The following is a 13,994-nucleotide window of genomic DNA, read 5'->3' on the forward strand; positions in this document are numbered from 1 at the left end:
TTACAAGCTTAAGTACTGTTTTAACAATGTGATAAGTGTTTATGACTGCCAGTCAACCTCTCTGCCACCGCAAAATAACTATTCCAAGCATAGAGTCTCATTCTTTCAGGATGTGAATTATGAGATTTTTAAAATGGCAATCTTTAAATTTTAGATTTTTTTCTTACTTTCTGTCTCTATTTCTACTCCCTTTGAATCCAACCTTTCATTCCATCTCTTTATTTTTCATTCTGTGCTTGACTTGGCACTGAATTCACCCCTATAATTCACATTCTCAGTCCTACCACTGTCGATTTTCCAATCGTTAAATCTCATTGATTAAGAAGATACTCAGTTTCTGTTGCTGCATTGTTATCAGTTTGCACTTGAAGTAGTTTAGGGGGCAACATTTTTTTAAGCTGAAGGTCTAAGGACAAGTTTACCTTATGGTAGACCTCATTAAATGTCCTACGCAGCAAAAATCTGGTCCTTAAAGTTCAAAGACGTCCTGCCCACCAAGATGTCATCTTGAAAAGTAGCCAGATTAAACAGAGGAGATAGCTATCACAAAAGGTTCTATGAAATGGCCTGTTGTATACCAGTCTGTTAATGTGCATTCTCATTACCCTGAGGGAGTAGTAGTAACTAACATTTAAAGTGCTACCAATCTGCTAATTAAGTATAGGAGTACTTTTTTTTTATAATCAGTAATGTGGCCAAAACATTCTATCCATCACAGGAGTCACAGGTTGAATAAATGAATATTCTGAAAATTTTCGCTTTTATCCATTTCTTAACTTCCTTTCATTTGGCTTTACATAACTGCTTGACAACTCCAACATGACTTGACAAACCTTAAATTTTAACCTATACATTAGTGATTCTAATTACTTCATATACAACTAAAGTAACAACAAGGATATTATTTATGGTAATCTCACATAGCTCAAAAAAATTCCCCAATTAATTGAATCCTCTTTCAGTGGAAGTGTTATTTTCTAAAGATACCTGTATGAAATAAGTGGATGCTAAAAGCAACACAGCATTCCAAAGTTATAACACATGTTTTTGTCAATTTCTTGCCAAGAAAAATAGGGAATTGCAACTTTGCATGCCAGTTAAACTTTAATATTCACTATTAAAAATAAGTATAAAAAGTTCCTAAGCTGTGGGACCTTTTAAAATGTTGTTTTGCCCTAATTGTGTTCGTATTGGTGCCAGTGTCAGACTGGAGTATTGTGAGACCTACTGTCTAATTCACATTGCTTGTGTAGATACAGTTCAAGAAACTTTGCACATTATGACATGCATTTATGCAAAACCAAAATCACTTCATGTTGACAGAAACTGTGGAAGAATAGTATTATAACAGCACAATAAATGGAATTGATCTATGTTACAAATGCAAGGTTTTATAACACTTATGCTTTGGGGCAGTCTCTTTAATTTAGGGTAAAATGGAGAAATGAAGGGGTCATGTGACCTATTCTGAATTCTGTTGACATCAAGTGGAGTGACTTGGTTGTTAAAGATTAAAGAGAGGCCCAGGCTGTTTTACTGGGAAGAAAGTACAAGGTGTTCACACCTGACAATGGCAAAAGCATTTCTGCTGACAATGGATGGACTGTTAGGCCTAGATTTTTGTGAAGTCATGGAGACTCTGCGCCTTATCCAAAATGGTGCCAGTACCCCAGATCCGGAAATTCTGCCTCCATTTCCAACAGATCTCGTTCTTACCAGTAGGGAAACAGGGGTGAGACGTGATTCACAAATGGGGGAATCCCAAACTCAGCAGGGCCACTTGAACCCAGCACTGAGTTCAAACTGACTAATTTTAACCAGACCGAAGGCCATATCCCGCAGTGTGTAATTTATGATTTTTTAGAGTAGATGTAAATGCTCATAAAGGCAGATGGGGTCTGTGGAACTATAAAGCTGGCAAGTTATTTAAATCACTGTCCTTTAAATTTTGAGAAAAAAACCAACCTGCCTGTATCTTTGGGTTGAAAAATATTGGTACTTACAGTTTCAAAAGCTGATTGTTTACATAAACCCTAAGGGCTATCATTATGTATTGTTACTGCTTGACTGCTTCCACAACCTCTCATTATGACAGCGGTGGCTGTGGGGGGGGGGGGGGTGCTATAGATCCATAGTTTGATTGGCAGCTCCAAGAGATTATTAAGGGATTAGCTGTCTTTGATGTGGGGTTATGAATGCAATTGTTTGTTTTTATGTGAGATTAAGTACCCCATCTCTTTGTTTCTTTCTGCGCTTGATTTGGCACTGAATTCACCCCTGTAATTCACCTTCTCAGTCCTACCACTGTTGATTTCCCAATGTCTTTTATCAATAAGTGAGTTTTTAATATAGTGAACTCTGTAATTGATACTTAGAACTATTTTTTCATGTCATGACTCCTGAGATCTGCCCATGGTGGATACTGGATGGGTTGTCATTAGAGGTGTAAGGGCAAAGAAGGATGCACTGGGGGGAGGGGGGGGTGTCATGTATTGGCATGAGTTGACACTATGTTGGCAAAAGAACTATAAGGAGCAATGGGGATGAGTGGGGGGCCAGGTGTTGGCATGAGTTGCACTGTTGGCATCGGGGCTATATGGGGCAATGGGATGAGTGGGGGACATAGGTTGGCATGGAGGGTATGAAGGGCCATTGGGGTGGGTGAAGGGGCATGGATTGGCATGAGTGGTGTGAGAGGCCATTTGGGTGTGTGGAGGGGCATGGGTTGGCATGGAGGTTATGAGGGGCTATTGGGGGGTGGTTAGGGGCATGGGTTGGTATAAGTTGGCTTGCATGGGGCATGGTGAGGTCTAGAGGGCCTAATATTGAGCAACAAAACTGGGACATAGTCCAGAGAACCAAGGTAGGCCTTTTAACCAGCCAGCCTCAACAGTCATCCCCTATGGCTGCCCCGAACTGTTTACAGGGGTGGTGGGCCCGACTCTTGCATGCACCCACCATCCTATTTCCACAACCCCCCAATCTGGAACAAAGTTATTTGAGGCACTTTTTCCCAAGGCGAATGTGATGAGCCAGGAAATATCCCAACTCTGTGTTCCTGCCTCGGGAGTGCCTTGGGAGAGAAAATCCAGGCCTTAATCTCAAGTCTCAAAAAGGTATTAGGAATGTCAGGTTTTGTAAACAGTTATACTTAAAAATGTCTATTTAATTTCAAGATAGGATGGAGTTGGGAGTCAAAAAAGATAGCTAATTAGCATTTCTACCTGGATACGAGGCCCATGTGATTCATGTTGCCATGGAGATGGGCTTTGAGAGAGGTAGAGTCCATAGGAAGCCATTGTAAGATAGGCTCGCAGGGTGTTTTCTTAAAAAAAGGCACTGAACGTCTCAGTCTCGGAGAATCCGAGAGGGAGGAGAAAGCTGAGAGCTAGAGGAAGTAAGTCTCCTTGGTTCACCATGCAAGAGTGCGGGTGGGAGCTCGTGCTTGGATTGAAGTGATCAAATTGATGAGGTATTAAACGAGAGTGGAAGATTCTCCCAGCTTTGGCTACAAAGGAGGAATCTCCAAGGTAACCCTCAATGTAAAAGCCAGTTCAGGGATTAGAATTTATTCAGCTGAGAAAGGAAAAGAAAGGAAGCATGCCCTCAGGAACTAAGAATCTCATTGGACTGGTTCTGGGAGAATGGAGTGCCTACTTAAGGGACAGAGAGGAGGGAGATTTTTGTTTTTTTTAAACATTAAATGGTGGATCTTTTCTCGAGTTGAGAGCATAAATTACTGACTGAAATAGTTTTTAGTCAATGTTGCTTTTAGTTTGTATGTTACGGTAAAGTCTCAAAACTTGAAATCCTGTCGTTTGATCTTCGCAACCATCCACTGGAAATTCAAATTTCTTTTCAAAAGTTATCAATCTCTATGGGGATTGTAATAGCTACAAATACAGGAATTTACCCTACCCTTGACTGCTTACCTGATAGACTGGCATGTGCAATGAATGAATGGTAGCCATTTTGCCGAGCTGGACTGGGACAGTGAGAATCATCAGCTGAAAGGGAATTGTGAATAGCTGAGTGCTCCATTGTTCTAAACGAATCACCATACTGGAAGGTGTTCTGCATGGTGTGAAAGCTTCCTTGGTAACCTGGAAACAAAGAACAGTTATAGCACTGCGATCAGACTGCATGCTTAGTTCACAGGTAACAATTTATGTCCATAAGGAATCTAAATTGAAGCTTTTATTTTGCTGTAAATGACAAATCATTAGTGAATTAGGTTAATACAATTAAAAAAGGGGACACAGATGGGAAGCAATATGGACAGTATACTAGCATTCCTTGACTAGAGAAGGGAAAAATCTGCAGGCCAATTGATTTTGGTGGCTGTGGTTTATTTTCCCTCTTGTGTACCGTTATCTCTGGAGTTCCCCATGGATGTAACCTTGGCCTCCTATTATCTCCCATCTACATGCTGCCTCTCAGTGATATTATCAAAAAAAAACATCGGATTCCATATGTAAGTTGACGACACCCAGCTCTACCTCATCATCACCTCTCTCAACCCCTCCACTGATTTATCTCCCTGCTTGTCCAACATCCAATATTAGATGAACAAAAAATACTTCCAATGAAACATTAAGAAGGTCATTGTTTTCAGTCCCTGCCACAAATGTTCCTTAGACACAGACTCATCCTTCTCACTGGCCACTCTCTGATGCTGAACCAAACCATTCATAACCTTTGCATTCTATCTGATCTTGTGTTGAACTTCCAACCCCATATATCCTCTCCATCACTAAGATCGCCTACTTCCACCTCCATTCCATTGGCCATCTTCACCCCGCCTCAACCCATCTGCTGAAACCCTCATTCATGCTTTTGTAATCGCCAGACTTGATTCTTCCAATACCACAATTTAAAATTCTCGTTCTAAATTGCAATTTTGCCCTTGCCTCATCCATTACTCTCTCTCTAAGCTCTACCAGCCCTATACTCCTTCAAGATACCTGCACTCCTCAAGTTCTGACCTCTTGTGCATCTCTAATTTTCATCCCACCAGCATTGATGGCCCTGGCCGCCTAGGCCCTCAGCTCTAGAAGTCCCTCCTTAAACCCCTCCCTACTTCGTCTCCCCTTTATACAGAAGTTTATAAAAACCTATATCTTCGATTAAGATTTTGATCACCTGTCTTACTATCTCCTTATGTGGCTCAATATCTAATTCTTTTTGACAATATTCCTGTGAAGTGCCTTGGGATGTTTTACTACATTGGATAGATGTAGATGCTTGGATAGAGGATTGGCTAACCAACAGAAAGCAGAGAGTTGGGATAAACGGGTCTTTTTCTGGATGGCAAACTGTAACTAGTGGGGTGCCACAGGGTTCAGTCCTTGGGCCCCAACTATTTACAATCCATATTAATGACTTGGATTCAGGGATAGAAGGTACTATAGCTAAATTTGCAGATGACACCAAAATAGGTGGGAAAGTAAGTTGCAATGAAGAAATAAGAAATTTACAAATGGATATGGACAGGTTAGGTGAATGGGTCAAAATTTGGCAGATGGAGTTTAACGTGGATAAGTGTGAGGTTATCCATTTCGTTTGGAAGAATAAAAAGGCGACTTATTATTTAAATGGAGAGAAACTTCAGAATGCTTCAGTGCAGAGGGATCTGGGTGTCCTCATACATGAATCGCTGAAAGCTAGTACGCAGGTACAGCAGGTAATAAGGAAGGCAAATGGAATTTTGGCATTTATTGCTAAAGGGATAGAGTATAAAAATAGGGAAGTGTTGTTGTAATTGTACAAGGAATTGGTGAGACCGCACCTGGAGTACTGTGCACAGTTTTGGTCCCCTTACTTGAGGAAGGATGTAGTTGCATTGGAGGCAGTTCAGAGGAGGTTCACTGGATTGATTCCAGAGATGCGGGGCTTGTCTTATGAGGAAAGATTGAGCAGTTTAGGCCTATACTCGCTAGAGTTTAGAAGGATGAGAGGAGATCTAATTGAGGTATATAGGATACTAAAGGGGATAGACAAAGTAGACGTGGAGCAGATGTTCCCCTTGTGGGGCACTCTAGAACGAGAGGCCATAGTTTTAGGCTAAGGGGTGGTAGATTTAAACCAGAGATGAGGAGGAATTACTTTTCTCAAAGGGTTGTGAATCTGTGGAATTCACTACCTCAGAGTGCAGTGGATGCTGGGACGCTGAATAAATTTAAGGAGGAGATAGGCAGATTTTTAATTAGTAATGGGTTGCTAACGGGGAGAGGGCAGGAAATTGGAGTTGAGGCCGAAATGAGGTCAGCCATGATCGTGTTGAATGGCGGGGCAGGTTCGAGGGGCTGAATTGCCTACTCCTGCTCCTAGTTCTTATGTTCTTATTAAAGGTGCTGTATAAATGTAAGTTGTTGTTTAATGTTATCTAGCAATCCCGTCTGAAACCTCAGATGAAGATATGATCAGGCCTTGCTGTTAAGTGCTGACCACTTACAATTGCTATCTGGGGCCACACCTGAAGAATGACCACTCAAATGAGATACCTTAGGGTTGTCATCAATCATGGAACCATACCTCAGAAAAAGTCATCATCTCTGAGGTGGAAATGGAAATATGTACATAAATATGAGACCACACAAAGAACATGTTCATGAATAGTGCATTTTGTGTGAATTAAGTACGCTCTTATATTTGATAAAATGCTTGCATAAGGGATATAAGGGAACAGCATACACAGAAACTCATACAACACAGACCACATAAACATCCAGTATGCACTAACAGTTGTGACCACAATCATTTGTTGCATATTACTGATAGCTAGATAATGCAACTTTGAATAGTCACTTGTAATTTAAGATTATCATCCCACATGCCTGCATAGTTTTTGTGCCATAATTTAATCTTTTCCATGCTATTGGACTTTACTTTCAAATTAATTCTTTACACGTGAGTAGTCCTATTCGCGAGACCACTGGTGGGTAATTACTGGTGGATTAGTTAAAAATTCTTTCAATGTTTCAACAAACAACATTTGAATCTTGAATGATAAAACCATGTTTTAATGACATACAAGGAAATACCATCAGTAATTAAACTGAACAAAAAGTGAACATAGAGACGCAGCCTTTCTTTCTTTCTCTCTCTCCCAAACATCAATAAGTCCTGTCCAATAATACCTTTTATATTGTCTGAGAGACCGCTTCTGACTATTGGGTCCCTGCTGGGTAATGGGCAAGTCACTTCCATTGGTGGTTTATGAACATTCATTTTAATATTCATTCATCTGACAGAGACAGTTAACTAATCTGAACTTTTAACAATAAGAATGGGAACTGAAAGTTATTCTCCATTCTTTTACCCATTGTGATTTGAGTTTACTGTGGGGGAATCTCATGTTATATACTTCAAAGTATGTGACCCGGAAGAGGGATTTAAATTGATACAATTAAACAACTAGAAGATGATGTAAAGCACCCAGTAAAGTCTGAAAACATTATTTTGTTTTGAAGATTCTCTGATTCCAGCTGGGCTTTAACAGACGCAAGCAGCCCGTTGATAACTTGTCCAGGTAATGGCCACTCTTCAAGTATGACCCTAGATAAGTATCAAGATATTATTCGCCTTCTGGAGAAGCCCAATCCTCTGTCACCTTATGTCTGTAACATGCAGTTTCAAACTGGGACGACTGCTCCATGATCAAAATCAGGCACCTGGCAAACTTTTCCCTCTCCCATTCCTGGAAATACCAAAACCAACTGTGGTAACTCCATTTCTGTGTCTGATTTATTGGCTTGTTAGCATATGTGGCCAGTGTTTTCTCTGCTTTTCCGCACATCCCAGTTTTCTGTCTCCTCTCCAGATACTGACTCATGCTGTGGTACAGTTTGCAGGCACTGACCACTCACTCGTACCTCACTTAATCACTGTTGATGTGTGACTATGTAGATAGCATCAACAGGCTATTTGATTGAGGGCAGCTTCACAGCAACGTTATCCTACCCTAACGTAAAATCCCCCACACAATACACATTGATTATGAATGGGATCTCTGATTGCTTTTTCTCTTCCATCGTGAAGTGGCTGAGACCACTTGCGGCACTCCCACTGCCAAACTGGCTGGAATCAATTTGGAAAATTCTTCGCCTTTATGACTTAACACCGCACGAAACCATACTGTTCCCACCTCGACCATCACAGAATCCCAGAGAATTTTATTAATGCCAAAATTATGTTAAATTTTTATATTTGTTAACATCAAATTTCTGCCAACAATAATAAATCATTCAAAAGGTTTGCTATACAAGATAATTCTGATTTAGCTTACTAAAGTTGCATTTACTTCTTATAGCACCAAAATTTAAAATGTAACTATCGATGCTTGCATCTTATGTTCTGGGCTTTGTATTTCCCATGTGATCTCCCAAAAAATATTTCAAAGTACCTGCTTGGAGGGGTTGCATCAGCTGACTTTGGAAGACTGGGTAGGACTTGTGGTGCCCTCCGCTGAGTTGGTTGTTAGATGGCTGAGGTGAGTGAGGACCATGCCTCTGCAGCAGTGCTGGAGCTAACACTTTCCTTGGACTGACCAGAGAAGAAAAAGGAAGAACCACTGATCCGGGCCTGCAAGGAAACAAGCATTTTAGCAATGTAGCCTTACAAGAGCACTCGTTCCATTGATTTTGTTTCTAAATATGCAAGTAATATGATCCAGTTTCCTAAGGCTCCACTGGTGATATGGAGCCTCACAGTTAGTGGGCGCAGGTAATTTTCCAATGTTTGATTTTAGAGGGAGCTGAAAAAAACTGCGACAGACATGCTGTACTTCATTTAAATGAAATAGTTAAGGAAATAAGGTCCTAGATTCAATTTCACCACTTCTTAAGGCTGTGCTTCACACACACACATATTGCCCCTATAGATTAATGCATGATAGGAGTAACAGGCATTGTCTGCTTTGGAGTATTTCTTAAAGCAAGAATGTTATTTTGTTAAATGTTTTCACCAGTGAGCACTTCTCTAATAGCACATACAATGGCTTTACCATCGCAGAATCCCCCACTTTCAACATCCTGGGGGTTACCATTGACCAGGAGTTGAACTGGACTAGCCATATAAATACTGTGGCTACAAGAGTAGGTCAGAGGCTTGGAATCCTGCAGCAAGTAATTCACCTCCTGACTCCTCAAAGCTTGTTCACCATCTACAAAGACACAAGTCAGGAATGTGATGGAATACTCCCCACTTGCCCAGATGAGTGCAGCTCCAACCACTCAAGAAGCTTGACGCTACCCAGGACAAAGCAGCCTGCTTGATTGGCACCCCATCCACACACACTCACTCCCTCCACCACCAACACACACTGGCAGCATTGTGTACCATCTGCAAGATGCACTGCAGGAACTCGCCAAGGCTCCTTAGACAGCACCTTCCAAATCTATGACTGCTACCATGTAGAAGGACAAGGGCAGCAGACACATGAGAACACCACCACCTGGAAGTTCCCCTCCAAGCCACTCACCATCCTGACTTGGAAATATATCACCGTTCCTTCACTGTCGCTGGTTCAAAATCCTGGGATTCCCTCCCTAACAGCACTATGGGTGTGCCCACACCACACGGACTGAAGCGGTTCAAGAAGGCAGCTTACCACCACCTTCTCAAGGGCGATTAGAGATGGGAAATAAATGCTGTCCTAGCCAGCGATGCCCATACCCCATACATGAATTTTTAAAAAGATTTGGATACTTTTATTCCTCTCTACATTTTTTTGCTTTTTTGTTGAAACCTTAATTTTCTGGAGTCTTGTCATAAATTCCTGTCATACAATTTTTTAAAAAAGCAATGATAGAGATAGGTGGCAGGCTAGAGGTGAGTAAAAGATCTCTTCAAAAAATATTTTCTTGTACAGTTTCCAGATGCACAAGGAGACAGTAGATGAAAATTGGAAAACAAAAGGTGTCAATCGCCAAGGTCCAACATTCAACTATGCTTCATTTTCTTGTGCCTTCCACCAGCATTAGGCCTTACTAGGGTGTGGGCCTTTCCTGAGGGTAACCCAGGCCATGTTAATGACCTGAATGGTCCTGGCAGTGGACTTGGGATGCACAGCTCCTGTCACTGGGAAAGAGAAGTGTAGGAAAATCTGTCCTCTAAAGTTTTGCAGTGATGTTTCAACCTTCAGAGAAAACAGAATGTTTGATGTTTTTAATCTATCTCACCCATTCACATATTCAACCAGATTAGTAGCGTGGGTCCAGAAACCCAATCTGAGGGAGGGTACAAAATTTGAACTTGCACGGTAACTAAGTTTATCGCTATTGACCATAATGGCTCAAAATTTGCTGGAGCAGGGCATCTGCAGTATGCTCCACTGGTTAGATTTTTTCCTCACCCCTTAGCTCAAAAAATTCCTGTATTGCAAATTGCTGGAAATATGAGCTGTAACGTTCTTCGAGCACCTTCAATGGGGCACCTGCGACCTTTATGAACAACAGGACCAAGTGGCTATCTGCAATAGGATTTATAGAAAGAAACAGAGAAGATGACAGAGAAGAAAACAGGGTAAATTAAAGTAAAAGTAAATATAGAAAGAGGAACATTGGATTAAGAGAGATAGAGAAAAGAAACAGAAAAAGAACAAATTTAAAACATCATTAAAATCTCCAAAAGTAATTTACCACTTCCAAGAATAAACCTGCAGTTTACATTATTTCCTCTACGGGTCAGAGAGGTTGACTGGTATTTCAAAAACGCAATTCTCATTATTTTGGGTCCATACATTGTTAAGTACTAATTTTCTGCAGCAAAAGTAATTCACATTTACTGCACAAATGCAGCAATTTCTTGAAACTCACAGGAGATTGATAGTGAAATTTCGCTTTCACAATTTGTTTCAAGTCTTAACTCATGGGGTATCTTCCCCACCAAAAATTATTAGGCTATTGACGTACTCATATCATCATACGCATTAAATTTCCCAACAAACTCTGGATCATTATGTCGAGTCCAACTGTTATACTAGAGCCCATGTGCTGTAAGTGTGCTTGGATACTTAGTTTATGGACAAACTGACACGGGGGCCAAATTGGATAGTCCCCGAAAACAGTGGCAGGGATCGTAATGTGTAATTAACCAGTGCCTGTTGACTGAATTGCAGGCAGCATGCCAACTTTGTGTGTCTGTCATTTGAATCATCTCTGCACCCAGCCAACACCAACTGTGCTGTTCATTGGCTGGGCGCATCAGAAGGAGGCTAACATAGTGGGTGTTTAGCACCACTTAAAGATAGCCAGCATCTCTTAAAGGGGAGGTGCACTGTGGCTCAAGCAGATGCTGAGAGTTACAATTGAAGAGAATCTGGCCTGGGAAAGAGTGAGGAATGGCACAACATGTGAAAGAATGGGCTCCAAAGTTCCCTCTTGCCACACTGGAGATCTTGGTGGAAAGGAAGAGAGATGTCCTGTTCCTACTAGGGGAAGGTGGAATGAGGAGACCATCCTGACACGTGGTCAAAAGGTAGGAGATAGCCATGAAAATTAATGCCTGGAAACAAGCCTTTAGGGACTAGTTATGGCTTCATGGAGCACAAACCTGCTGGCCTCTCTGAGGAAGATAGCATTAGTCCTCCACAACTGCCATTTGTCACATCAGCCAGGTAGCCTAGGCTGCATCTGCCTATGTCCAGATGGTGCAGTCTGTAGATGGGCCTTCTTCAAGCTCCTTAAAGTCATTCTTCAAGGCCATCATAAAGGCCTCCACTAAAAATTATTGGGACTGCTTTTCTGTTCTATTTCATTTAGTTCTTTTCAGTATCAGAGCACACAAACATCAATTGTAACAACGACAGAATCAGATCTTTAATGAGCTCATGTTACACAATCAAACATGAATACTCATCAAATCATCCAACACAATTCCAATATGATTACACAATTCTTTATTATTGAGTTCACAATTCATTATAAGAACTCATCTACACCACACTGCACAATTCCATCATGATTACAGCATACAGTGCTTTACCCAAAATATTTATAATATTTATACGTTTGATCTCTATATTCCATGCATACTAATATTAAACCACCAAACATCAAAAGACACACAAAGTGCCATTGATAATAACATGGAACCTGGAAACAACACTTCCGTCCTTAATCACTCTCGGTAATTCTGTTACAATGGTTATATGGTCCTCCTCAGCTCTTCAATGACTTTATTACTATAAAGAGTGACCAAACAACATCTCCCAGACCCTCAAGACATGGATCAATGATCTTCCTTCAACTAAGCCTGCTTCACAAGGCATCGCTATTCAGCCAAACTGAAAGCTGTTACTCTCAACACGTGCTGATCCTACCAACAAAAAAGTACATGGGTAATGTGAACCCATATTCCCACTAAAGTCAGTTCCTTTCTACCAGCCATGCTATAGCCTCTGAGGTAGTACTCCACAAGACACTAGAACTGGCAAAGGCACACAGAAGACAGGCACCAAGGAAACACACAAAGGAGATTAGTTGAATTCTGTATGCAATATGGCATGATTTACTTTTTATACATTTGGTTTGGAATATTTACTTTGCAGTGGCTTTTATTTTTGCATTGTGACCAGGCAGACACTGTGAAGATCAATAACTGGTGAAACATAAGGTGTGGGACTGTTGGTGAAAGGTGAATTGGAGTTGCAGTTACTGCTATAGCACTTGGATGAGTTCTTTATGGACAGCCCAGACAGAAAAGGGCTGTCTAATTTTCATCATCTTCCTCTTCCTGCTCCTCGTGCTCTTGCTGCTCAGCTGCCCACCATATAGCTGGCGGTAAGGGCAGTTTTTTCGTGATGGCGAGGTTTTGCAGCTCGCAGCAGACCACCACGGATCTCAACACCTGATCTGCTGAGTACTGCAGGGCCCCTACAGGGTTGTCCAGCCAGCGAAGTATTGGCCCAGACCTTCTGCTGGTAGTTCTATATCAGGTCCCGGAGGAAGTTCCAAGCACGTACGTGCGTGGTATTTACCTGTAAAGGTTAATCTTCCGATGAGCAGAATTACGCCGCCCGGGCCACTCCAAGAATGATTCTGACACTGATAATGTCAGAGACTTGGGCTTGATGCGCTGTACTTGCACAGAAAATTACTATTCACCCGCTGTTAATCACAGGTATAGGACCTGGGTTGATAGTGATTAACAGCAGGAGCTGTATCGGCAAGGTGTTTAAAAAAAATACCTCCTGGCAATGCTCACCACCCCACCCCCCCCACACCTGACACTGCTTACCAACCGCCCCAGACACAGCTCAACGCCCCCGCCCCCCGCACACCCCCCCTCCTGACACTGCTTACTAACCGCCCCAGACACAGCTCAACGCCCCCGCCCCCCGCACACCCCCCCTCCTGACACTGCTTACCAACCGCCCCAGACACAGCTCAACGCCCCCCCCCACCCCGCACACCCCCCCTCCTGACAATGTTCATCTCCCCGCTCCTCCGACAATCTCGGCACCCCTCAACCCCCTCCTGCCAATGCTCATCCCACACGCCCACACTTTACCCCACTCCACCCTTCAGCCCTGCCACTGCCTAGCAAACTCTTAACAGTAATTAAATGTGTTTGGAAATTAGAAATAGTTTTTTAAAAAACCTTAAAATGGTTTTTAAAAAACTCACCATAACACTGCAAGCATGCTGACCTGAAGGGAAGTTGCTTGGACTGGTGACATGCAGAGAATGGCGGGGATCCTTGCTGCTCCTTCTCTTCACCAGTCCTGCTCATGGATCCCTGCAATGATGCCTCACTCCTCACTCTGGGACAGGAAGCCCCGAGTGCAATAGCGCAAAAAAGGTAAGGGTGCACTTTTAATTGCAGTCACTGGCGACTGCTGTGGCATCGCTGCTGACCAGAAGATCTGGGCCATTGTTTCAGCACACCTGTGGTCTGCTCTAAACATTTCATGTGACAGCATGGCTTTCGTTGTATGCACGCTGCTCATCAGAGTTATCAAACATGTCATCAGCGGATAGCCTTGTCACCTA

General features: G+C 42.1%; 1 protein-coding gene across 1 annotated transcript in view; it reads right to left on the reverse strand.

Annotated features, from left to right (window-relative positions):
- Nucleotides 1–13,994, reverse strand: part of LOC144692608 (zinc finger protein GLIS1-like) — a 470,450-nt gene that overhangs the window by 16,262 nt on the left and 440,194 nt on the right. The window contains exons 9-10 of the mRNA XM_078561640.1: nucleotides 8,405–8,583; nucleotides 3,933–4,103 (exon numbers count right to left, since the gene is read on the reverse strand). Of these exons, the coding sequence (XP_078417766.1) occupies nucleotides 3,933–4,103; nucleotides 8,405–8,583 (350 nt within the window). The remainder of the gene's footprint in view (nucleotides 1–3,932; nucleotides 4,104–8,404; nucleotides 8,584–13,994) is intronic.

Source organism: Cetorhinus maximus, chromosome 17 (assembly GCF_964194155.1).
Source record: "Cetorhinus maximus chromosome 17, sCetMax3.hap1.1, whole genome shotgun sequence".
NCBI lineage: Eukaryota > Metazoa > Chordata > Chondrichthyes > Lamniformes > Cetorhinidae > Cetorhinus > Cetorhinus maximus.